At 38.7% G+C, this 26,332-nt stretch overlaps 2 protein-coding genes and 1 long non-coding RNA gene across 8 annotated transcripts in view; 2 read left to right on the plus strand and 1 right to left on the minus strand.

Annotated features, from left to right (window-relative positions):
- The window catches only part of Drep2 (DNA fragmentation factor-related protein 2), a 282,308-nt gene extending 277,048 nt beyond the window's left edge, over positions 1–5,260 (plus strand). For all 6 annotated transcript variants that reach the window (XM_071670467.1, XM_071670463.1, XM_071670465.1 and 3 more), the window contains one exon: positions 1,400–5,260. The gene's annotated coding sequence lies outside the window, so the exon portion shown is untranslated. The remainder of the gene's footprint in view (positions 1–1,399) is intronic.
- A 5,013-nt stretch (positions 5,261–10,273) lies between these two features.
- The window catches only part of LOC139753724 (uncharacterized), a 105,551-nt gene continuing 89,492 nt past the window's right edge, over positions 10,274–26,332 (plus strand). Inside the window, exon 1 of the long non-coding RNA XR_011713755.1 lies at positions 10,274–12,295. This is a non-coding gene — a long non-coding RNA (uncharacterized lncRNA). The remainder of the gene's footprint in view (positions 12,296–26,332) is intronic.
- Positions 17,239–26,332, minus strand: part of LOC139753723 (15-hydroxyprostaglandin dehydrogenase [NAD(+)]-like) — a 63,944-nt gene continuing 54,850 nt past the window's right edge. The window contains exons 4-8 of the mRNA XM_071670472.1: positions 25,621–25,744; positions 24,481–24,587; positions 21,929–22,102; positions 21,159–21,313; positions 17,239–19,452 (exon numbers count right to left, since the gene is read on the minus strand). Coding sequence (XP_071526573.1) covers positions 19,335–19,452; positions 21,159–21,313; positions 21,929–22,102; positions 24,481–24,587; positions 25,621–25,744 — 678 coding nt within the window. The 3' untranslated portion in view covers positions 17,239–19,334. The remainder of the gene's footprint in view (positions 19,453–21,158; positions 21,314–21,928; positions 22,103–24,480; positions 24,588–25,620; positions 25,745–26,332) is intronic.

Genomic DNA, 26,332 nt, shown 5'->3' on the forward strand with positions numbered 1-26,332 from the left:
AATCTGATGCTCTGTACATGCCTTCACCCTTTCAATCAATACCCTCCCATATGATTTACCAGGAATACTCAACAAACTTATACCTTGTAATTTGAGCACTCACTCTTATCCCCTTTGCCTTTGTACAATGGCACTATGCATGCATTCCGCCAATCCTCAGGCACCTCACCATGAGTCATACATTCATTAAATAACCTTACCAACCAGTCAACAATAGAGTCACCCCCTTTTTTAATATATTCCACTGCAATACCATCCAAACTTGCTGCCTTTCATCTTCCGCAAAGCTTTTACTACCTCTTCTCTGTTTACCAAATCATTTTCCCTAACCCTCTCACTTTGCACACCACCTCAACCAAAACACCCTATATCTGCCACTCTATCATCAAACACATTCAACAAACCCTCAAAATACTCACTCCATCTCCTTCTCACATCACCACTACTTGTTATCACCTCCCCATTTGCGCCCTTCACTGAAGTTCCCATTTGCTCCCTTGTCTTACGCACTTTATTTACCTCCTTCCAGAACATCTTTTTATTCTCCCCAAAATTGAATGATACTCTCTCACCCCAACTCTCATTTGCCCTCTTTTTCACCTCTTGCACCTTTCTCTTGACCTCCTGTCTCTTTCTTTTATACATCTCCCACTCAATTGCATTTTTTCCCTGCAAAAATTGTCCAAATGCCTCTCTCTTCTCTTTCACTAATAATCTCACTTCTTCATCCCACCACTCACTACCCTTTCTAATCAACCCACCTCCCACTCTTCTCATGCCACAAGCATCTTTTGTGCAATCCATCACTGATTCCCTAAATACATCCCATTCCTCCCCCACTCCCCCACATGTATATATATGTGTGTGTGTGTGTTTATGAGTGGTTGGGCCATTCTTTGTCTGTTTCCTTGCACTACCTCGCTGATGCAGGAAACGGTGATTAAGTATAATAGATAGAAATATAATATATATATATAAGATTTGGGTATCATTAATGAGAATATATTGAAAAGATAACACTATCAAGCTGAGTAATGAGTGGTATGATTTTGAGAATTTTCTCTTCATGAGACAGAAAACTATCAGTGAAAGTATTTATGTACCAGAAAGCTTAGAGATACTGAAAATATTTTTCATTTATTCATTCTTTTTTTTTTTTTGTAGAATCAGACCTAGGTGCATTTGTAGCCTTTTTTGATACCAGTTATGCTAAAGTAACTGATTGGTAACAGTTACATTAGCCAACATCAGCAAAGAAGGTTAATCTTTTATGAGTTATTTAGGCCTCATTATACCTATGCCCTCTGTTCATATTCTCTTTGAGGGTTGACTTTCATTATTGCAGCTACTATGACCATGTAAGTAATTCTTACTAATATGCTTTTCTTTTGTATTTCAGGGCCTATCACGCTTGTATTTAGAAGACAATCGTCGAGCTACCCTGCAGGCAGGCTTTAGCGTAGCTTCTGACCATCGCACGTCACTTGTTACATGGACACTAAGGCGAAGAGCATGAGGTAACTCTCAAGTGAAGTGTTCACCACCCAGCCCAGCAGAATCCTTGTTGATACTGTGGCAGCCAAGCCGGGCCAGAGAATGTCTGCTTGAGGCACTGATAATCTCGAGTGACATGTCTAGGTCCAGGCAAGACTCATTATGATTGTGTCCTATTGTGAGTGGTGTGCCGGCCCAGCGGACCCTCCCTACCTACATGCATACACCTGAGAATGGACAAGAACTGATGCATATGATACACGTGGCATTAATAAAATCCATCCTTTTATGGATTACAAACAGCCAGACTGAAGATACAGTATTTCTAGAACTCAAGTTTATACAGCCAAATTTAAAAAGTCTATATTTTAATTCAGTACATGGAACCCCAGTAAGTGTTTACACTTGTGCCAGGCTGACACAGCAATGGAAAGGTTTTGTTGTGAGGTGGATGCAGAATGATATGCTCAAAACCAGTGTGTAATGACTGTTGCAGACCTTCTTTGAAGTTCTTGATAATAATACTGTTGATAGTAAACTATCTCAGCAGAGGTGACATCAATTTTTTTATGGAGTGAAAATGTTTCTGATAATACACTCAGTGATGACAACAAAGACAGAGGCCGGGAGGAGTTGTTGGTGTTCTCTGCACCTGTGACCATCAAGACAGCATTTGTGCCCCTGTCAGAGACTCTGAGACTTACTTAATCTCCATTGATACCCCATTTGCCATGTGTTGTGAATAAGAAAATAATAACTTGGGGTATATCAAGTATGGCTCATAGTACTTGGTGGAGGGCATGTTTTGTTTTAGAACTCAAGGAATGTGGCGTTCGGTTTGTAGTAGATCAGGGGTGTCTTGGTGCCCATCGCAAGCGCTGTGCCTTCCAATCATGTACACTGAAAGCAATTTTGTTTCCTTAGATGAGGAACTGCGCTTGGATGAAGTAATGTCGGTACGTCTGTGCATAATTTTTTGGTGCCAGTTTTGTGCATCTGTGGAGCGATTAGGGATTGTGGGCCTTTGTGGGCTGTTCAAAAAGGCTGATCAGTCTCCTTGATTATTGTGAACATTTTAATAAGGACATTTACTGCGTGATACAGTAAATTTGTGACCTGTGTACGTGATAGAATGAGACAGAACTGCAGCCTTGGTGGCAGTGCAATATGGTTTATATTTGGTCTCAGTTGATACCGACCAGGGCTCACATTTGGCTACAATAAGCAAATTTAGAAGACAAATCTTGGGTTGTTCTATAAAACAGATGTATTACTCTCGACATGTCATTTGATATGAATGATGTATAGTCTCATTTGGCAATGCTATTAGTCTAAGGTTCGGCCTTATTGGGTAATTCATTATAAATCAATAAAAGCTGAGAGGTTCAGTAAGAGCCTTCAAAGATGACTCCATTTGGTTTACTCTCTGCTTATCTTATAAGAAAAAGATAATGTTTAAACCCCACATAAGGAATACACTCACTGACAACTCCACATAAATAGAATTGTTGGCCCCATTTGCCTCCCTGCATTTGCCAAATAAGCTCCTATAGATTAAAAAAAAACATTAAAGAGGAAACTTGGACTTTAGCAGACCCTTGAGCAGTCATCTGTACTGGCAATACTTGATTATGGTCAGTTCGGACTTTTTGATTTGTTTGGAGGAGCTGCGGTGTTACTCTATTATTGTTAATACATCTCGTCGCCAAGAAAAAAATGCACAGTGGTCTTGATCAAAGATAATATATCAAATATAGTATGAATAATTTAGGGAAAATTGTAGGATCTTTAGAATTGTTAGGACGGTATTTTAAGATATCATTTCCATATTTGTATGTCGAAGTAACTTGCAAGCATTTGGTTTGCCGTATGCTTTCAATAATAAAGAGCAACCCCGTTGTTCTGGACTCCAATAATCGCTTTTGTTACTTGGCAAAACAAATGTTAGCAGGAGTTTCTTAGGATGGTTAAAGTCTGGTTATCAATATATAAACACAAATACAATAGTGTCAATATTTATTGTTGGTAATATTACGCCATTTTAACAACGCACAGCAGATATTCATATGGTCCGGTTTGTGTCAGATCTTTCATTCCTGGCTACTTTTCCGTCACTGCTCCGGTTTCTCCCTTTAAAAAGATGTTGTGACTTAGGTTTAGAAATGTCTTTACTATGTTCCCAATTTCACAGTAATATCGCAATGCCTATTATATTATTTAATGTTTAATGACGTGGTTGTTCAGCTTAGTACTCTAGCTCTGACGATCAGTAGTGAAGCCCTCGCTCGAGCAAAGACAGTTTCTATGTCTCTCCATTAATACGGGTCAAAACGCACAATATCACACACACGCTACTTTGCGTTTAGTTTAGCTTCTCGTGTTGCGTTCTCGGGAGGAGAAGGAGGAGGAGGAGATGAAAAGATGATGATGATGATGATGATGATGATGCAGGAGGAGAAGGAGAAGGAATGTCCCGCTTCGTACTGCCCTTCACGTGATGATGGCCCCAATTCTTGACCACCCTTGAGTTTTAGCTCCGCGCTGGCCAGCCAATTTGTAATACGAACTGAAACCTAGGCCAGCTTATTAATAAATGTCAATTGGACCATACACTTTGTTTGGGCATAGCCTTAAGAGCTGGTTAAGAGTCGGGTCTGATGTAGCCATGGTGTAGGGCCTCATTCGTCGTCGTCGTCGTCTCGCGTCACTGGTGCTCATGAGCTGCTCTTTGTACGGAGGCAGAAACTGACTCTTCTCGAGACTATTGCGGCTTTGTTTTGGACTAGTTAGGATGAATGCGCTGTATTGCTCTCTCTTTAGACAAATTGTGCGGCCGGCGTCTGTGAGCCTCTTGTGTGTTAGCTTCTGTTGTGACTGGGAGAATTGGCCTTGTGGAAGAGTTTTTTGAGGCTGACAGACGCTGGCCGCACACAAGACACCTGCGTCACACATTTTGGTGCCATGGTGTGATTGCCGCAAGCTTTGTTCTTCATTGAGGTTGTTCTCAATAATTTACTGAATGAAGCGTTTATTGTTATTTTAGCCCATTTCACTGTGTTCCGCCAAAAAGTCGGTGTACGTGGTTTAGGCTCTGTCATTTCCCTTGGTTAGTGTCTGTGCTTATGCATGAGTACATGAAGTAACCTTCTCTCTTCATTGGACAGTTATGCATAGTTTTGAATATAATTAATCAAAGACGATCTTTAGGGTGGACAGTTCATTTGACATCTTTGTAAGCAGCGTTCAGGGGCTGGTATGTGGCCCCCGGCGAGAGAAATGTTGTATAGTTGTTGTTGGAGTGATAATCATCTTGGAATTTGGTTTGAAACTGTATAATTTTTGTAGACTGTCTAGTGGTCACAACCTTTTCTGTGATTGTACATGCAGTTCCAGGTCATCAACAGTTTAATGACCTTATTATGTGGTCTTAAACATTCATTGCACTTGTAATTTACTTGCCGATGCAGGTTTTCTAACCACCACAGACAATAATTAGTACATCACAATAACCAACATGTGACCATAGATGAAGACTACCACAATCTCAACAGAATACAAGAGATTTCCACATGGTAAAGTGACCATTACGTACTACTAGAATAAAGGCTATTATTGTGCTACAACACGCTCACACTGCCAGGGCGGGCCTTGGGGACGTGGGCGGTTCCTGGACTCCCTCCCCCATCCCCCCCAAGTCCCACCACCCTTTGACACGGGTCTCATCCTGCGTGTCCACTTGATATGGAAGTAAAGAGGTCAGACATCACACGTGTATCTTTATTCTCACCCTTTAAGTATATATTCTTACCATGTGCCAATATTTAGTATTTAGCAGTTATATCCACAAGTAAGGTCCATCTCAAGCTCCAGAGTGTATGAGCATGCTCTACTCCGTCCACAGCCAGCTTCAAAGTGCCACCATGCAAATGAAGGATTAAATGAGACTACCCTTCTCATGAAGTGTTTTATGGAGTATGTAACATAATTGGTAAGATGAAAACAAGGTATTCGTCTCAAAATATGTAATGAGTTTACTGGTGTATCATTTTATCAGCATGATGAGTGATTATGTCAGTAAGTTTTATTTTGAACAGGCATCAGAGACAGTCAGCTTAATGAGTGATTATGTTGGTAAGTTCCAGTTGGAACAGGCATCAGAAATGGATAAATAGAAGATCAAACTGCTCACTGGTCTTGGATTTTTAAATAAGAAGTAATCTTAATGCTTCTTTGTATTTCATTAACTTGTCATTGGATAACATGGGTTCAGAATGTATTAGCAATTTTATTAGTTTTAGAGAAAATATTGAATTAGGAAATATGTTTCATTTGGCCAACATTCATTACAACCAGTAAGATTATTAATTTATTTAAATATTGATAAAAATATTCTGTGAACAAGTAGCATTTCTATGGTACTGAGATAAATTTACTATTCAAGACGTAAATGGCTACAATTTTATAAACAAGTTATGCATCAAGCATTCATGATGGATGATTTACAAATCCTATGAAATGTGAGGAACTGATACGAAGATTGGCTAGTAAGCAGGAATTAATATTATGGGGATTTTCCCAAATCATATGTTGGTGCAAAGGCTCATGCCATTGATTAAACTATATGCTACTATGTTCATAAGTGCGGTTTTATTCATCTGATGATCTCTAGCTGTAGAATTGATATACTTTTGCTCGACTAATGTATCTATAAAGGAAGCAGATGCTTGTATGGGGAATTGAAAAGTCTGTCCGCACACTAAACACCATTTTTGGGGTTGAAGATGGGTGTCATGGCTTAAAGGTTTTTCTCAGTTAAGGTTTTTCTCAGGAATATAAATACATAAGTACCAGGAGAGATTGAGTGCAGAATGGAAAAAGGTGAGAGCAAGTGACGTTAGGGGAGTGGGGGAGGAATAAGATTATTTAGGAAAGAAGTGATGGCTTGTGCAAAAGATGCTTGTTGCATGAGAAATGAGGGAGGAGGGCAGATTAGAAAGGGTGGTGAGTGGTGGGATGAAGTAGTAGTAAGATTATTAGTGAAAGAGAAGAGAGAGGCATTTGGACGATTTTTGCAGGGAGATAGTGCAAATGACTGGGAGAACATTATCTTGGAAAGCAAAAAATGGGTATGTTTGAAGGAATAGTGGTGCCAACAATGTTATGTGGTTGTGAGGCGTGGGCTATAGATAGGGTTGTACGGAGGAGGGTGGATGTGTTGAATTGAGATGTTTGAGGACAATATGTGGTGTGAGGTGGTTTGATCGAGTAAGTAATGAAAGGGTAAGAGAGATGTGTGGTAATAAAAAGAGTGGTTGAGAGAGCAGAAGAGGGTGTATTGAAATGGTTTGGTCACATGGAGAAAATAAGTGAGGAAAGATTGACAAAGAGGATATATGTGTCAGAGGTGGAGGGAACGAGGAGAAGTGGGAGACCAAATTGGAGGTGGAAGGATGGAGTGAAAAAGATTTTGAGCTATCGGACCCTGAACAGGCAGGAGGGTGAAAGGCAGGCAAGGAATTGAATGAATTGGAATGATGTGGTATACTGGGGTTGACGTGCTGTCAATGGATTGCGCCAGGGCATTTGAAGTGTCTGGGGTAAACCATGGAAAGTTTTGTGGGGCCTGGATGTGGAAAGGGAACTGTAGTTTCAGTGCATGAGACATGACAGCCAGAGACTGAACATGAACGAATGTGGCCTTTGTTGTCTTTTCCTAGTACTTCCTAGCGCGCATGCAGGGGGAGGGGGATGCCATATCATGTGGCAGGGTGGCGACAGGAATGGCTGAGGGCAGCAAGTATGAATATGTACATGTGTATATATGTGTCTGTATATGTATATGTATGTGTACATTGAAATGTATAGGTATGTATACATGCGTGTATGGGCGTGTATTCTTTTGTCTGTTTCCATGCGCGGGAGACAGCGACAAAGTATATATATATATATATATATATATATATATATATATATATATATATATATATATATATATATATATATATGTATATTTCATACGTGTTTGCCATGTCCCGCAATAGCAAGGTCACATTAAGAACAGAGGACAGAACTTTAGAGGGAATATCCTCACTTGGCCCCCTACTCTGTTCCTTTTTTTTTGGAAAAGTTAAAAACAGGAGGGGAGGGTTTCCAGCCACCCGCTGTTATATATATATATATATATATATATATATATATATATATTATCCCTGGGGATGGGGATTAAGAATACTTCCCACGTATTCCCTGCGTTTCGTAGAAGGCGACTAAAAGGGGAGGGAGCGGGGGGCTGGAAATCCTCCCCTCTCGTTTTTTTTTTAATTTTCCAAAAGGATTAACAGAGGGGGGCCAGGTGAGGATATCCCACAAAGGCCCAGTCCTCTGTTCTTAACGCTACCTCGCTAACGCGGGAAATGGCGAATAGTTTAAAAGAAAGAAGAATATATATATATATATATATATATATATATATATATATATATATATATATATATATCACTCTTTTCTTTCAAACTATTCGCCATTTCCCACGTTAGCAAGGTAGCGTTAAGATCAGAGGACTGGGCCTCTGAGGGAATATCCTCACCTGGCCCTCTTCTCTGTTCTCTCTTTTGGAAAATTAAAAAAAAAAAAAAAGAAACAAGAGGGGAGGATTTCCAGCCCCCTGCTCCCTCCCCTTTAAGTCGCCCTCTACAACACGCAGGGAATACGTGGGAAGTATTCTTTCTCCCCTATCCCCAGGAGGGTGAAAGGCGTGCAAGGAATAGAGCGAATTGGAACGATGTGGTGTACCGGGGTCGACGTGCTGTCAGTGGATTGAACCAGGGCATGTGAAGCGTCTGGGGTAAACCATGGAAAGTTGTGTAGGGCCTGGATGTGGAAAGGGAGCTGTGGTTTCGGTGCATTATTACATGACAGCTAGAGACTGAGTGTGAACGAATGGGGCCTTTGGTGTCCTTTCCTAGCGCTACCTCGCACACATGAGGGGGGAGGGGGTTGTTATTCCATGTGTGGCGGGGTGGCGATGGGAACAAATAAAGGCAGACAGTATGAATTATGTACATGTGTATATATGTATATGTCTGTGTGTGTATATATATTTGTACATTGAGATGTATAGGTATGTATATTTGCGTGTGTGGACGTGTAATGTATATACATGTGTATGTGGGCGGGTTGGGCCATTCTTTCGTCTGTTTCCTTGCGCTACCTCGCTAACGCGGGAGACAACGACAAAGCAAAATAGATATAAATAAATATTTTTTTTTCATACTATTTGCAATTTCCCGCGATAGCGAGGTAGCGTTAAGAACAGAGGACTGGGCCTTTGAGGGAATACATATATATATATATATATATATATATATATATATATATATATATATATATATATATATATATATATATATTTTTTTTTTTTTATACTTTGTCGCTGTCTCCCGCGTTTGCGAGGTATATATATATATATATATATATATATATATATATATATATATATATATATATATATATATATATATATATATATATATATATATTTTTTTTTTTCATACTATTCGCCATTTCCCGCGTTAGCGAGGTAGCGTTAAGAACAGAGGAATGACCCTTTGAGGGAATATCCTCATTTGGCCCCCTTCTCTGTTCCTTCTTTTGGAAAATTAAAAATGAGAGGGGAGGATTTCCAGCACCCCGCTCCCTTCACTTTTAGTCGCCTTCTACGACACGCAGGGAATACGTGGGAAGTATTCTTAATCCCCTATCCCCAGGGATATATATTCATAGGAATATATATATATATATATATATATATATATATATATATATATATATATATATATATACACATATATATATATATATATATATATATATATATATATATATATATATATATATATATATATATATATTATCCCTGAGGATAGGGGATTAAGAATACTTCCCACGTATTCCCTGCGTGTCGTAGAAGGCGACTAAAAGGGAAGGGAGCGGGGTGCTGGAAATCCTCCCCTCTCATTTTTAATTTTCCAAAAGAAGGAACAGAGAAGGGGGCCAAATGAGGATATTCCCTCAAAGGGTCATTCCTCTGTTCTTAACGCTACCTCGCTAACGCGGGAAATGGCGAATAGTATGAAAAACACACACACACACATATATATATATATATATATATATATATATATATATATATATATATATATATATATATATATATATTCCTATGAGTCCACGGGGAAAATGAAACACGATAAGTTCCCAAGAGCACTTTCGTGTAATAATCACATCATCATGGGAGACACAAGAGAGAAATATGTCAGTTGATATACAGTGAAGAGCCAAAGCTAGAACGCCATTTGGTAAACATGTGATTGTCTTGTGTCTCCCCTGATGATGAGATTATGACACGAAAGTGCACTTGGGAACTTATCGTGTTTCATTTTCCCCATGGACTCGTAGGAATATCTTGATCACGCGCAAAATTGTGATCCTTTCCAATATATATATATATATATATATATATATATATATATATATATATATATATATATCCCTGGGGATAGGGGAGAAAGAATACTTCCCACGTATTCTCTGCGTGTCGTAAAAGGCGACTAAAAGGGAAGGGAGCGGGGGATGGAAATCCTCCCCTATCATTTTTTGATTTTCCAAAGGAAGGAACAGAGAAGGGGGCTAAGTGGGGATTTCCCTCAAAGGCTCAGTTCTCTGTTCCTAAAGCTACCTCGCTAACGCGAGAAATGGCGAATAGTATGAAAAGAAAAAAAAAAAAAAAAAAAATATATATATATATATATATATATATATATATATATATATATATATGTATTCTTGATTGACATAGTAAAGAAAAACTACCACGTGGATATCAAAATGTTTCGATTTTAGATGTTCTCAGTTTTTTTGTAATATGAAAAAGAAGTTAGTGCAACATATGGATCGATCTTAATTGGCTGACTAGAACTATTTTTGGAATAAAACGAGTAAACGAAATATATATTCTTTAGTAGAATAAAAGCAAGAAGGGGATATGAACTTAACAACTTGAACATATTGAACGATGGAATTTACCTACATACAAAGTTTGTTGGTCACTTCATAAGAGAAATTTGTGTACCTCATGTACTGCCGTTTTTGATAATTCCTTGATACATATTTTGAACTACATTTAGATCATAAAAGAATAAAAATCCCAAAGAAAGTTATGATCCTTGGAAGGAACATGCCTTCGCCTCCTCTTGTTTTCACGTATAGATAATAGATCTCGTGGGAATGTTCGAATCGCACGTAATAGATGATTCACCTAAGACTATGCAAACTTGATCAAATCGAATTCATCCTCGGTGCCGAAAATCTACGGTAGCTTTGAAGTGCGAGTTAGGACATGCAATTGCCATTTGATTTACTGTTTACTTATTTTGTTTATAAGCTGTCTTTATTACATTGTTTAATCTGACCAGGCTTGAACCAATCTCTTTTCAGTGTAATCTCGTCGAAATTCGTCGTTTGCAGATGCCTAAGTTTGATAGTTAATGCAGATGGAGTAGGATATGTTAATATCATACATACATTTTATCACAAACGTTTAGTTTTTAAATCAATTTCATCGAATAATGTTCGCCTACATTTTTTTTTTACTGATTTGTTTTTTTTTTTACAAAGAATATGTTGTTCGTGAAATATCGGTTTTAAGGTAAATATGTAGTTCTCATCATGGCATGTTGCACAACAAGTTTGCAAGAAGCTACCAAGATCAATCATATACAGAAATGAAAAAGGCCATTTACGTAAGTCTGCCAGTGATTGGGGCTTATTTGGCTTATTAACCCGGGAAAGGAGTGCGAATGCATTAAGATAATATAAAAATGGATATGATTCGAAACTAGTCCAGTCTCGGTCTAGGTTGAGAGGAAACAGTTAAAGAATCGAAATAAGTGAACATTTCTTCAATCAGTTTGGGTGCATAAGAGATCTAATTTAGATTCTTTTTAATTGGCTTGGGGCAATGTACCTTAGCTTAAGATGGATGTGGTTGTAATTCGGGCAAACAATTGATTTCCAAAATTGGCATGTTCGTGGTGGATGATAGGTAGTGCAAGTTAACCTCAATGATGCTGAAATTAAATGGGTATAAAGAAGCGATTCATTCCTGATTATTTGTCATTCCCATCATGTCTTCCAGTACGTCACTAACCAAAACTGGAGTTTTGATTATTGTATTTTATTGTTATTTGTCAGGGAGGGAGGCAATCAAATACAATTGAGGTGAAGTCGCGTGTTGCAGTGACTGGTGTTGTTTTATAATTAAATACAAAAAGAGATTCGATGGACAAAAATTCGTAACCTGAAAAAGAAAAGTTGGAGATGAACTTGAATTTATTTTCTCATACAAAAAAGTCACAAATAATATACTTTTATGATAATGCTTCTTTTAATTATATCTGAATATGGGTGAAAAGTGTAATTTTAACTGATCTCGACAAATAATTGCTTGTACAAAATCAGGCTGGTATCTATGACATAATATTATAGCTTTTTGTGTCCAATAGATGGCGCTGACATATGCCCTAAAACACTAACTAGCAACTTTACAGATACGAGTTTGTCAGGAATTCTCATCTGAGTTGTTCATGTTTATAGAGCTAGTGACGCTGGAAACCAAAACAAAACAGGTGTACAATTTCTGGATATAACAATACCCATTTTGAAGATTATTTGCTTGAGAAGTGAGGAGGATATCATGAAGAACGAACGAGACAACGTGAGACCAGAGAGACTGTCAAAAACAGTAAGTATATATCTTGTATGTAGACTTGTAATCACAATGACCTTGTGTGTCCTGTTCGGGGTAGGGGAAAACAACTAGTATGGATATAATACGGGATAACGATTGTGATGAAAAAGAGGATGCGGTACCATCTTTACCTTCAAGTTACAGGCGTTAAGATAGCGATGTTAGCTGGAGATAAATGTAGTTGGAATATAGTACAGGAAAATACGATTACACTGAACAAATGGTACAGTAATAGTGCATACGAAGATTACGACTACTTAGAATTAGTTTTATATCAACTACATATATACACACTTTTCGCTTAACTTTGGCCATATAGACAGATTTTGCCAGATTTGAGCTTGCTCAAAACTTCTGCTTTGTAAATAGATGTTTGAACCAGGAAGTGATACATGTAGTAGGTAGGTAACGAATGTAGTAGTTTGAGATTGGTAGAAATTCAGCTTTTTTCACTGAGTTTAGGACTTGTTATAGTCGAGTTTCTTGTTAACGTCTACTGTTGTGTAAGTCGATAACGAATGTAAAGTATTTCGGTGTTTACAGCCTGATCCTCTTCTGTTTTATGAGATAGGTTTATAGGTAAATTCTGGAACTGTCGAATTTATATAACTAAGGGTAAGGAGGTAATCAACTGTTCTTAGCTAATAGTTTGTTGTTTGGGCTTTAGTCTTAACTGCTTAACAACAAGCTACATCTACCGACCGAAAAATCTTTAGCTTCAGCTAAACAGACCAATACACTGGTATGTTTTGTCAAGTAACTGAATTATAATTGGCAAGGAGGGAAATAAGTTAGCGCCTAATGAGAGAAAAAAAAATACCATTGACTATAAGAAAATTTTGATGTGGCTTGTGTTGAAAATCGTTGTGAAAGACATTTGTTCCATACCTACAAACACCCATTTTTGCCCTCGAGGTGGGGTCTGATTAAAATTAAGTATAGTGGCAATACTACATCCTTGCTTCTGCGTGAAAGGAGAGAGAGAGAGAGAGAGAGAGAGAGAGTTTGGTTAGCGTTATTGACCATGAGTCAGCACTGGCCCGCCGAGTTCGAGTCCGTGTGGGTTCGCATCCACTGAAGGCAGTAACATCTTTCATCGTTAGTTGCGGATGGGGAAGCTTTGAAAAATTTACGTAGGACCCCTTGCTCATGTTGATATCCTGTCTTCTGAATCAGCCCCAGAATTGAAAAATATTTTCGTAGATCATGTCAAAACATATTCTAGTGATGTAGATGTTCCGTGAATGAAAGACGTTTTGTATGTCAAAATCTGTGGGCTGATGATATAAATAATTAGGTAGTTTCACGAGAAAGATAATGGGTAATGCTTGCCTTCAACGACTTACTGTTATGTGGCCTTCCGTCAAACTATTCTTGATGTATTTTGTCTCGGTTCACATAAAGTGCTGATGAATAAGGTAGTGTATGTCATGATGTTCTGATTCATGGATGATAATAAAACAAACGAAAAAAAATTAAATGTGTTAGAGCCATGTGTGAGTAAGGAACAGTTGCTCTCTGAAAACTACTTGGCTTGAGAGGAAATAAAGAATCACTTAGGGAGGAAGTAAGGTTAGGTGTGCGTTACGTTGCACAGCAGAACCTTGTAATGGAGTGGATAAGGTAGCAGATCCCATGCTGGTAAGGTTAGGTACAACCATAAAGGTTGAGCTTGAGGGTAGAAACAAAACGACTGGAGGTAAAAGTGACTGAATAGCTCGACTGAGCGATTTAAAGTTGGACTGTTGAATCTGCAGGTAAACATGACAGCTGAGCGAAGGAATGACGTCACCTAGTATCAATTATTATAGAAATAGATTGCGGTAGAACAGAGCGAGGATTGAAGTACGAGGATTAGGTACGAGCAGTGAGGATCGCGGTGAGGCTAGGTCATTATGATACAAGTCCATCACGTAATTGTTATAATCAACTATTTAGTATTAACATGCGCATCTCTTTCCTACTTGATTCTCTGTGTTAATATGATTTCTTGTGAATATATGGTGATATTATGGTCAAGAAATATTAATCTGAGAGTGACTCGCATGTTCCTCTTGGTTGCAGTGTTTGTAGATGGAGGCAGTTGTTAGAAATACTTGATGGTCTGATTAACCTGAGAATGACTTTCCCCTTTGAACCTTGAAGCTTAGTTGTTCACCACTTAATTACGTGTTCAGAACTTTGAGTCAAACAGGCACAGGTTCCTTATCTCAGAATTATTCTTGATTTTATTTAGCCTGCCCCCCCCCCCCCCCTCTCTCTCTCTCTCTCTCTCTCTCTCCAGATAGGTGTTGAGCGAGCTACTTCATAAATGATTACGAAAACCTTCCTTGGGGAGGGAAGGGGGGAATCTTCTCATAGGGGTATTGATAGTGAAGAAGATATATAGATTGTTATATCACTTGATTTTCTGTTACCTTGTGTTATTTCTATATAGGCGTCAGTGGCACAAAGATTTAGTGTATAGTAGGTTTTACTTTCTGATATCTTCGTTCCCCGGGAGGAATTTAATAGTATTTATTGCTCATGCGTCCTGGTAGTGAACATATGAGTACGCTTGGTTGATATAATAATTAGGTAGTTTCACGAGAAAGATATTTTAGATGAACTGCTTATTTCGCTGAATATGATAAATGGACATGAAGTATTTTAAGCCGACCGAATGGGATAAAGTAATTGAACACAACCGTCGCTTTGAAGCAGAAAAGTCTTGAAAGTTTCGGTAAGGTGCGTCCTAATATGATAGATTAATGGCAAAATTAATGGCATTTCATATACTATAGGGATGAAAGAGATAATCATATAACAGGCTTATTTAAAGAACATCCTCTTTTGATCGAGGTTCGACCGTAGGAAAGGGATAGAGCATTTGAACACAGCTATAAGATTCTTGAATTTTGCGTCTGTCGTGTCCTTACGAAGAAAAACGTCCAGTTATTCCGATTTTTATAAATTCTTATCATCAGCATGTTTATGTTTCACCTATCGCAAAATTTTATGTATTTTTTTCAGTCCAGTAAGAGCTGATTACACTTATTATTGCGCCATTTGTTGGGTAAGATCTCGAGACCTTGAATTCGGTGGTGCAGTCATTTGAAACCAAAGAGGAATGATGACTGACAAGAGGCTAAGTAAGAGGAGAAATCTTTCAAGAATTTTCTCAGTGGTTGTGGAGTGCTACACTCTGTCCTGAACCCCAGGATGCGGAAATCGTTCACAGTTTTCATGTACTGAATTCCCTGTCAGTTCAGCTTTACGTTATGTCGCATCACTACTACGGAATTCAAACAGCAGCAGACCAGTGGGTTCTTTTGAGGCTGTTTTTAATACTAGAAGATGTCAGAAACTCAGATTTTTGTGGCAAGAGTAGAAAAGCTAACTGATGTTGGCCAGTTTGCGGTAGATGCCAACTTCCTCCAAGCTTTGGATAAAGAAGCGCTAAAGAAGCGCGATATCTAAGTGATTAAGAGTTCTACCAGTTGAGTGCTTAAAAAGGGGATGATCGTCATTTTGGAATCGCACAGGAAAAGATTGGAGCGCTCGTGCTATAGATATGAAGAATTCTTATGGCGTTAGAGGGTCATTGCAATCCTCTCTCACAGCTTAAAAGAACTGTGTGTGGCCATTAAAATTAAGTGCTACAGAACATCTTTTAAGGACTAAATAACTTCAGTTATCAGAACCTCAGGAGTCAGAGATGCTTTGCCATCTGATAATGTTCGCTTACCAAAGGTGCTTGCCTGAGAGGTGGATTGAGTTACTGTTTATGTCGAATAAACGTTAAAATCTTTTAGTGAGATGACCATTGCTTGATACTGATTGCCTATTTTTTTTTTTCTTTATCCATGTGGCTTTTAAAACCTAGTACATCCGTATTTCCAGTATCAAAAGTTTTCTGGCTTGGTAGAAGCACTGTATGGATTTCCAGGTACCTCACTGAGTATTTCTAACACTCCTCAAAGAGGTTAACGTTTATAAATGTGATATTTTTGTTTTTTAGCTGAGATGGTCCGGACAACTGAATGCCTTAATCAAAGCCATTTTACGAACGCTGCATATATATATATATATATATATATATATATATATATATATATATATAGGGTTCCATTTTTCCATCGTGTTTTTCCTAGAGTTTCTTTAAATATTTGGTGAATGCTCCAAGATTTTTCGAGGACGTTAAGCAAAATTGAATAAATCCAGGGCTTTTCCTAATGTAAAAGTTCCTCCAATAATTTTTCATTACTTGTTGGCACCCTGATTTAGGCATTCGCTCTTGAATTATTCACCCAAGTGGCGGACGGCGAAGATTAGGCTCTATGTTACTGGGGGTAATCTCTGATGGCCGATTTCGGCAACGCTTGAAATAGCAGGAGAATTAAACATTTCGTAAGAATATTTTACTTATTGGATCACTGTAATAATAATGAGATATATATATATATATATATATATATATATATATATATATATATATATATATATATATATATATATATATCGTACAAAACAACTGTGGTATAGACTGTCACTCTCCTTACACTTCAGGATGCTTATGAACTAAAGTTCTTTAAACTCTCGGCTTTACAAAGCCCCAAGTGCATGTAGACTGGTAAATACTATGATTTATATTCTATGAAGTGCAAGTAGATTGGCAGATACTATGATTTACATTTTAAAATGAGACTGTGCCGTAAGTGCACATACGTTATAAAACTCTGTCACTGACAGAACTAAGCTAGACATTTGTATTCTGATACAACAGCTACCATTTATAGGAAGGAGTATATAACTATATCTGTATTTTTTAAACTATATATATATATATATATATATATATATATATATATATATATATATATATATAGTGTGTGTGACATAAAAATATAGCGTATTACATTGCGATGAGATACAAAGCTGCCAGATACAATTTGTAGAGTACTTCTTATGGGATTACAAGCCATTGTAGGAAAGAGCTTAAACAATAACTCATATTTGGCTTCAGTTCAGCCCTGCAGAGTTGAGTTGCCGGGTGTGTCATTAGCTATACGACTATGTACCCTAATGTGTGTCTTTTCAATTTCATGGTTTGAACTTACGCTTATATGAATGTAAACCGTCGAATGGTCAGAGCTGTAAATGATTTACAAACTGCTATTATCCTTCATTGATTATGACTAACACACTGTATAGTCGATCATTCATAAAACTAGAATTCCTGTTCGCTTACGTTTTACACCTTTGATGCATATATATATATTTCTTACTCTGAATAATATTATAATCTTTATCTTACATTAATTTCATTGAGAAATTCGGATTGATAGGGTGATAATTTTATGCATTTGTCTTTTTACAACACAGTGGCCATTAATATGTGAATTTTACTAGTTTTATAAATTTTTTTGAAGGCAGTAAATTTATATTGCTAATATTACTATATTAGTTAATCAGCACAGTCAAGGTTTAGGATGAATATTAGGCATCATGTTACCTGTTGAGGTGTGGTATTCAATAGGCAGACTTTGATAATTATAAAGCACAGCTGATTGCTGTATGACAACAAATGCACATGTGTGTTCCCACCCTCACCTAACGGACATCGGGGATATTGACAAGATTGTCAGAGAGGTTTTTGAGTTAAGCAGAATCTCAAGTGTTGCAAAGTTTAGTTTATACTGGTTGTGATGCTGATTAGTCAGCGCGAGATATTAACCATTTCCTGCACTGTCATTCACTTTAATTTGTTCTACGAGAAACGCTTACTTTGTGCAAAAGATGAAAAAAAAAGTAATGACAGTTGTTAGCTCACAGTTTCGGGTTTTATTATTGTGAAGGAATTGGCTTACCCTCCCCTTTATCTCTAGGTATACAAGCAGAAAACGATGCAAGCACTAAATTTGCATGCATATTCATATGGCTGAACGGAACAATACTGTCCGAAAAATCAGAACTGATTTTTTTTTTTTGTTTTGCCTTTTCAGTGAATAGAATGAAATTTATTAAGTGTGATGATAAAAGTTTAGACAAGAACCTCCAAAATCTTATACCCATGTCAACAGAATATCGGTTTATAATGGTTGTATTTTTTTTTTTTTTTGATAAATTAAATCGTACACTGCTTCCATGTTTCAAGTGACAATGGTTTTAAGTAATTTACTTCATGTGTGGTATGGTTGTTAACCTGACAATTGAGCAGTGTATCATCGGCGACAATACTAGTGTGTATTATTCAATTTGGATAATGGTCACTGTCAAACAGATCCTGGTAGCTTAGATCCACGTTCGTCACGAGTGCATAAACTCCCGTGTAATCGTGTCCCAATGTCTACGAATAACTTCCCAATGAAGTTTATCAAACAATTCAGTTTGATCTGAGAGGTAGGAGGACTTTGCCTCTGTACTTGAGATTTTTTGGTCTCGCAAACCTCACTGAACATTAGCAGCTAGAAATTGATATCGAACATTATGATTATGATATCTAACATGGAGGCCAGATCTCAAAACCAGTATACGTAACAAAGCAGACTTTACGCTTAATGAAACATCGAAAATATGAATATTATCTGTAACAGTTATATGAACAAAATATGAATGAAGATGTATTTTCAGTCTGGAAATGTTTCTCTGGTTTGATCCAACAGACCCATCGCGAATGGTTCCATCATACCATAGACTGATTGATATCGTGGCATTGGTACAATGCTGGAACCCTGTGGTTTTTCAGCACTTTTTAGAAACGTGTACCACATTAACAGATTCTTGACCAGTTGATCTTGAAACGGCACATCCGCCAAAATGCAGTTCCACTTGACCATGGGGATCTACCAGATGAGCAGATCCAGCACTTCAACCGGGCCATGTGACCAAGAGACCCACAAGACCATTAGATCCACCATATAAGCAGGTCCACCACACAAACAGATCCATCGAACCAACGGATGCCATTAACCGGTGAAACTGCAAATCCACCAGCGTAGCAGTTTTTGTCCCTGCTTGTGTATGGTCGAGGGGCGGGCGTAGGGTTCCAGACCTAGGAAGGAATGGGGGCGTCTACGTAAAAAGGTTCTGTCTCTGCAACAACTGCCATACATGCGCCATTGCGACCCTCCTCTATAAGTTTCACTAGGGCCTCCGCCACGAACTCGGGCCTGTGAGAAATAAGAACAGAAACAATTATTATTATTATTATTATTGTTATTATTATTATTATTATTATATTTTGTTATTGATATTGTTGTTATTATTATTATAATTATTATTATTATTCCTTTTTGATTGTTTCAAGCAACTTGACGTAACGATAGTTCGCTGTTTCAGCATTGGTTTTATGAGCAAGTGCATTTCCAAGTATATATATATATATATATATATATATATATATATATATATATATATATATATATATATATATATATATTCAGCAGAAAAGTTTCTGATATGAAAAAAGATTGTGTAATAACCAAGAGAAGAATTTCACTTTTTTTTTAACTGTTCAAGACCAAAAAAAGTGATTACACCACTTGTACACCAGTGACCTAGTTACTGCAATGTTGGTCTGATAAACTTACCTTTGTATATTATACTGTGGATATTATCATATCACGTTCCGTCCGCTCGTCGGGTATCATTGTTGATAATGTTTGATTTTGCGTTTCAGTCTTATGGTAAATTTTTTCTTCATGATGTAACTAATTTCTAAAGTGTAGGTTGTTTCTGTGGTGCACACTTATTATCATTTTGTTTAACCACTGTGTGTGTGTGTGTGTGGTGTTTATCCATTCTCATGGACTCATTGTGTGTGTGTACATGAATTATTGGCAAACCACCAATGCATACATGTACGTTTGGAAAGTGGCTAGGTTTGAGAAAGGTTAGTTGCTGTGATCTAAGATTTACTGGATTTTATCACATCCAATAACAGATTTCTAGAATGATGCGGTCCGTGAATTCTTGTGGGTAAAAGAAAAAAAGTAGGTCAAAGCAACCTGCCGTGTTTCTGAAAAGGTCACAGTAACCTAGTATTCTGAGCGTGCATGTCTTACGTTATGCACTGTACTTGTGTTTGATATCCCCCCCACAACCTGTGGTGTCACTTGAGTCATACGATCATACAAACAATATACTACAACATTCATTCTCGGAAAAGGGCTTATAAATTGCCATTCAGATAGCCGATATTGAACGCTCGAAGATTTACTTTGGAGTGTTGATATATCACGGTCTGGCCAATTAGGATAGAATTATAAGGTATTCTGAGTGTGCCAGACAACCTGTGTACTACCTCAATCTGAGTGTTCCCTGACGGAAATTTTCTAACTGACCTGTAACCAGAAGGTAGTACCAGGGCCTCTGTTGTTATTTTAAGCTGATTGTACTATTACATCTTACACGACGTACTACCGACCTGTGCCTGTAATGGCACCCCGTGAACACACCCGCCTTGTGCCTGCAATGCCCTGAGATCGGGGCTGTCATTGACAGGAGCCCAAGCTCAGTCTTGGCACACACACACACACACACACACACACACACACACACACACACCCCTAAACTCTGGACCACATGATCTTATGTGTGCCTCATGACTACCAGTTGAAACATTGCACTGCCTGGACTGGTGAACACCACCTAAACTTTTGTTGTTCCTGGATTTGAAGGAATTACCTGAGTCTAGATAGAGTATTTTGATCACGAGACATCATCTAAACCTGAGTGCACTACCTGGGGCCTGAGTTTGCTTCTGGTACCATACTGGTGCTTATGAATACTAATTCCTGAGGTCGTCTTGTGTCCATGATTTTGAAAAATGATCAGTCAGCTGTTGCTGGAGGAAAATCACATCCCAAACACTTACGTCATGGTCTTGACGCTGGAAGAGAACTTGGCCATTGCCTCGGCTACTTCGGGGGAGAAGGCGTTTTTGACGGAGTTGACCAACAAGTCAGTCTTGACTAGGCTGGGACATAACGCCTGAATCTTGACTCCGCTCACCTTTAAATGGAAGTCAGTCTGCAATGGAAGGAGAAAGCGTTACATGTCATGATCATTTGCTTGTGGTTAGTTAATGTGTTGTGTATGAAATTTTCGAGTACAGTGACTGAACGTGTCATAATCTCGTTTTCTGAGAAGTGTCTTTTTTGCCGTGGGTGACACGATTTGTACCTGGTAGTCAATAGTTGTAGGTGATAAGCCGTGGGAAAGACTGCCTGTATTTATTGATGCATTTGACACCATTGTTTTTATTATTTTCGTTGTAACGTTTTTCCTGTTTGGGCAGGTAAGTGAAGAATTTAAAGAAAATGTTGACTGCTAAGTGTCTGCTAGAACGATCGCCTACAGTTTGGAGTGAAGATTAGCTTAAACAGTTGCATGTGAAGGTAAATTTCGATCATAATATTCAATATACTTATACACCAGTGAATGATGTATATAGTTTTATAGCTATACGGAAAATGAGTACGTCTGATAGAAAGAACATATATCATTATTAATGAGGGCACGTCTCATTTTCCTTTTCATTGTTGGATATATGAATAGAGTTAATCATGTAACTGATTAAGTTTATCTTTGAGCATTGCATTTAGTCAAAGATTAGTAATAGGTAGTTCATGAAGAACACCTTACCCCAAGGCATCGGGTTAAGCCGACGATAGCATGCTTCGTGGCGGCGTAGATAGGTCCGAAGGGAAGGGCCTTAAGGCCCGTGATGCTCGACATGTTGACCACTAAGCCACCAGCGCCGCCCTTGTTCACGCCAAGCTTTTCCAGAGCCAGTAGTGTCCCTCTCGTACAACCACCCTGCCAAAAGGAGGCGTCAAAAGTTAATGAAAAAGCACTGCTGCACCACCTTGTTTGGTAATTATTAACGCACTCACACTTCCTTTTGGTGACATTGTCTCGGGTGGTTATGAAGGATGACTGAAAATGTTATGGTAGGTTTTGATGCAGGCGATGGTGAAGATAGTGACGTAAACAGTGGTAATGGTAAAGAGGTCAGAGTTGTTCTGGTGTAAATGTAGTAGCAATAGAGGCAAATGTATTACGGTAGGTGAAGAGAGCGACGTGCACTTCGGGGAGTTTTGTTTTAAAGTGATGTGTACAGTGAAGGTGAGAGGAAGGCGTTGGGAAAGATACGATCTCTGGGAGCTGGGGTGGGAGATACAAGTGGTGTAGAAACTTGGCCTCATCCCAACTTTTCACATCATAAAGGGGGAAATTATATATAAACCCGAATGAGGAAAGGAAAACAAATTGATGAGAATGATCTGTAAATGATAAAAATGATGACTTACAAGATTAACATTATTGATATCGTGATATAAGGTAATAAGAACAGACGAAAATATGAATTTTGCGGTTTAGTGTTGTAAAGCATCAGCATACAAGTCTGTGGTGTTGTGAACCATCAAGACAGATTGGTTTTGTGAACTATAAGATCAGAGGTTTGTGGTGTTATAACCCATCAGGACTCAGGTGTTTGGTGTTCTGAACCATCAGGACAAAAGTGTGTGGTATGAACCATCATTACACAGGATTGTGGTGTTGTGAGCGATCAGGACAGATGTTTGGTATTGAGCCATCAGGACACAGGTGTGTGGCGGTATGAACCAACAGAATACAGGTGTGCGGTGTTGTGAATCATTAAGACAAGTCATGTGTGTGTGTGTGTGTGGTGAACCATCAGGACGCAGGTGTGTGGTGTGAACCATCAGGACACAGGTGTGTGGTGTGAACCGTCAGGACACAAGTGTGTGGTGTCAACCATCAGAACACAGGTGTATGGTGATGCAAATCATCAGAACATAGGTGTATGGTGTTGTGAACCATTAGGACCTAGGTTTGTGGTGTTGTGAACCATAAGGGCAGGTGTGTGGTGCTGTGAATCGTCAGTACTTACGTATATGCTGTGAACCACGATGGCACTGGTGTGTATTGTGAACCATCAGGGTACATGAGTGTAGTGTTGTGAGCCATCAAGACAGATTTGTGGTGTTGTGAACCATTAGAACAGGTGTTTGGTGGTGTGAACTATCAGGACACAGGTATATGGTGCTGTGATCCATCAGGACACAGTTGTATGGTGTGGCCTATCGGGACTCGGGTGTGTTGTGTTGTGAGCCATCAGAAAACAGGTTTGTGGTGTTTTGAACCATTAGGATACAGGTTTATGGTGTTGTAAACCATTAGGACACAGATGTGAGGTATTGTGAATCATCAGGACATATGTGTGGGGTGTTGTGAACTATCAGGACGTAGGAATAGATGATGGGGCACAATAGATATTGGGTAAGCTGCAGACTAAATGTAAAGCAGGCTGGAAATACTTTTGTAATCCTGACAGTTTTAAGTGAGTTTCTGGCAGGAGTGTCTGGGAACGTGTGTTTACATAGAGCATGGATAATTTTTGTGTTGGCTTAATATACAAGGGGATATTATATTTGATTTGTATTGAAGGATCATATATGGCTACTATCCAGTAGGGTGTATTTTACTGGGATCATGGATCATATGTAGTGATATTGTACTGGGGTTGTGGCTCATATGCAGTGATGTTTATTGCGCCGGAGTTGTGGATTATATCCAGTGCTAGGATTGTGGGTCATATCCTGTAGTGTTTACCTCAGCGGGATTATGAGTCATAACTTATCTCTGCCTCGTTTGCAAGAATCGTGGATCGTATACAGTCGTAGAGAATGCTTGAGACATCATGACTTCTTTGGGATTACCTGAAGATTCGCTCACCCCCTAACTTTTTTTTTTTTTTTTAGGAAAGGTTAGGTATGGGTAAGTACAAACCTAACCATACATAGCCTAGCTTATCCTAGCCTACAAAAAACAAAAAGTTTGGGGTCGCAATCTTCAATTGGTCCTTTGTTTTCCTCACGGGAATGATGGATAGTAATCCAGTGGTATCAGAACTCAACAAAGTGTCTTGTACGGTTCATGATTTTTAAATCTCTTGAGCACACCTCGCTCTTCCAGCGTATTGTTTTTTCTTTAACTTACCATAGAGAACAAACAGTTTGCTGAATATACGGTAATAGAGGTCATATACTACTGGTCGTAACACTTTTAAGGGGACAACGATAGTGAATCCTTCCAGTGTCATAAACTTATACGACACTGGAGGGATGAATATGTTGCCAGCCGTACAAGAGCATGAGGAAATCACTCACCAGGTTGATGTCGATTGTCTTTTGCCAGTTTTGCTCGTTACCGATACCCGCATTGTTGATTAGGGCGTTGACTGGTCCCAGGTTCTCCACGGTGGTGTCCCATGCTCCTGCAGGATGGGAGAAGAGGGGCATTATCTTCCAGTCTCCCAGGGAGGGTGAGAGGGAAGGAGCAGTATCTCCTAGTCTCTACCAAGGGGGTTGGGAACGTCCTTCTAGGCATTCTTGACTCGTTTTCTATGCTCTTAGTTTTATATATTCACTTTATTTTTTTTTTTTCATATTCTCTGTATTGTACTTATTACGTCTTTCCCTTTTTCTCAATCTTCTCCTTGTATCAGTCACAGGAGAATTGAAAGTGTAGCTGCAAGATCTTTCGTTTATCACATATTCAGGCAAACTTGGTTCTTCCTTATAATGACAAGTTTTTGGATATTGTTCGTTTTTAATATCTTCATGTAAACAAAGCTTTTTTTCATACAATTATATCATAAAAACCACCCCAATAAAGAACAGCCCTAAAGACATTCCCAGGTGTGTACATAAGAATCAATGTAGAGATTGTGAAATGTATTACAAAGGTCAAACAGAAAAAAATATATCAAACACCAGAGTCAACCAATGTAAAATAGTGTTAAGACTGGTCAAGAATATAGTGCCTTCTTTTAACATAGAGCTAAGGAGGACAACCATCACATTGACTGGAATAGTGCTTGCCACATAGCCAAAGTCTCCTTTAGGGAGAATGATGATAGAATCTATCATGATTTCTGAAAATTTATGATCAAAACACAAATATGTCTTATGGCCACTTTCACTGTGATCCAGTAACATCAGCTTTGGTATATACGAAGGTACTGTCCAGATGAACTTGTGACCTGACGGGTCAATCAGCTCCGCAAAGGGATCCTGCCCAGTCGACCTGTTTTGACCTGGCTTCTCAATTTGTGCTTAACCCCACACTGACCTGCGTTTCTACTGTATATATTCCTTGTTACCTTACGTTTCTGTCAGTTTGCTTGAAGATGTGATAAACGAAAGATCTTGCTTGCTGCAATTTCACTTTTGTGGTTTTATCTGCATCTGTTTTTCACAAGATTGTGTGTGTATATATATATTATTGATAGATATAGATATACTCACCCTTGAAATCGTCGTCTTTGGTGACGTCACAGTGGGCGAAGATGACATTCTCGGCGCCGTGGGCAGCCTGGAGCTCCTCCACCGTTGCCGCTCCCGCCTCATCGTCCACGTCAGCCACGCATACCTGCGGTGGGAATTGAGTCCTGGGTCAGGTCGGGAGAAGGGAGGAGAGGCCCGGGGGCTGGCCGGGAGACCAAGGGCACCGGGTAAGACAAAGAAATTCGAACGGTTATTCACAGATTCGATTAAAGAAATAGACATAGCCTGAATTTTGACGTGACATTTCCAGCATTAATTCACACACACTCAAACACAAAGAAAAATGTAACCCTTCCCCTCAGCTCTTTATGTTAGCAGGTGCATTAACCAGTCACGGAAATGACGACGGGGTCAGAATTTCCTCGGGAGTAGGAGGGGGGCTTGAAATCCTGCTCTTTTGGTTAACATTTCCTAAACGAAGGAACAGAAGAAGCAAAGCGAGGAGTGTTCCTAGATTCTGTTTCTGATGCTACCTCGCTTTGGAGGGAGGCGAGCATATAAAGTGTGTGTGTGTGTGTGTGTTTTCAAGTGTTTATACGTTCGTATGTTACCCTTTCACGGCTGAACCGTAACACCAAGAGGCTCCAGATTTTTTAAGGTACTTCAAAATATTGCTATAGTTTATCTTGCTCCACACATCGGTAATGAAGGCCGTTTTGAGGCCACCAAAAGG

This window comes from Panulirus ornatus, chromosome 15 (genome assembly GCF_036320965.1).
Source record: "Panulirus ornatus isolate Po-2019 chromosome 15, ASM3632096v1, whole genome shotgun sequence".
In the NCBI taxonomy this organism is placed as follows: domain Eukaryota; kingdom Metazoa; phylum Arthropoda; class Malacostraca; order Decapoda; family Palinuridae; genus Panulirus; species Panulirus ornatus.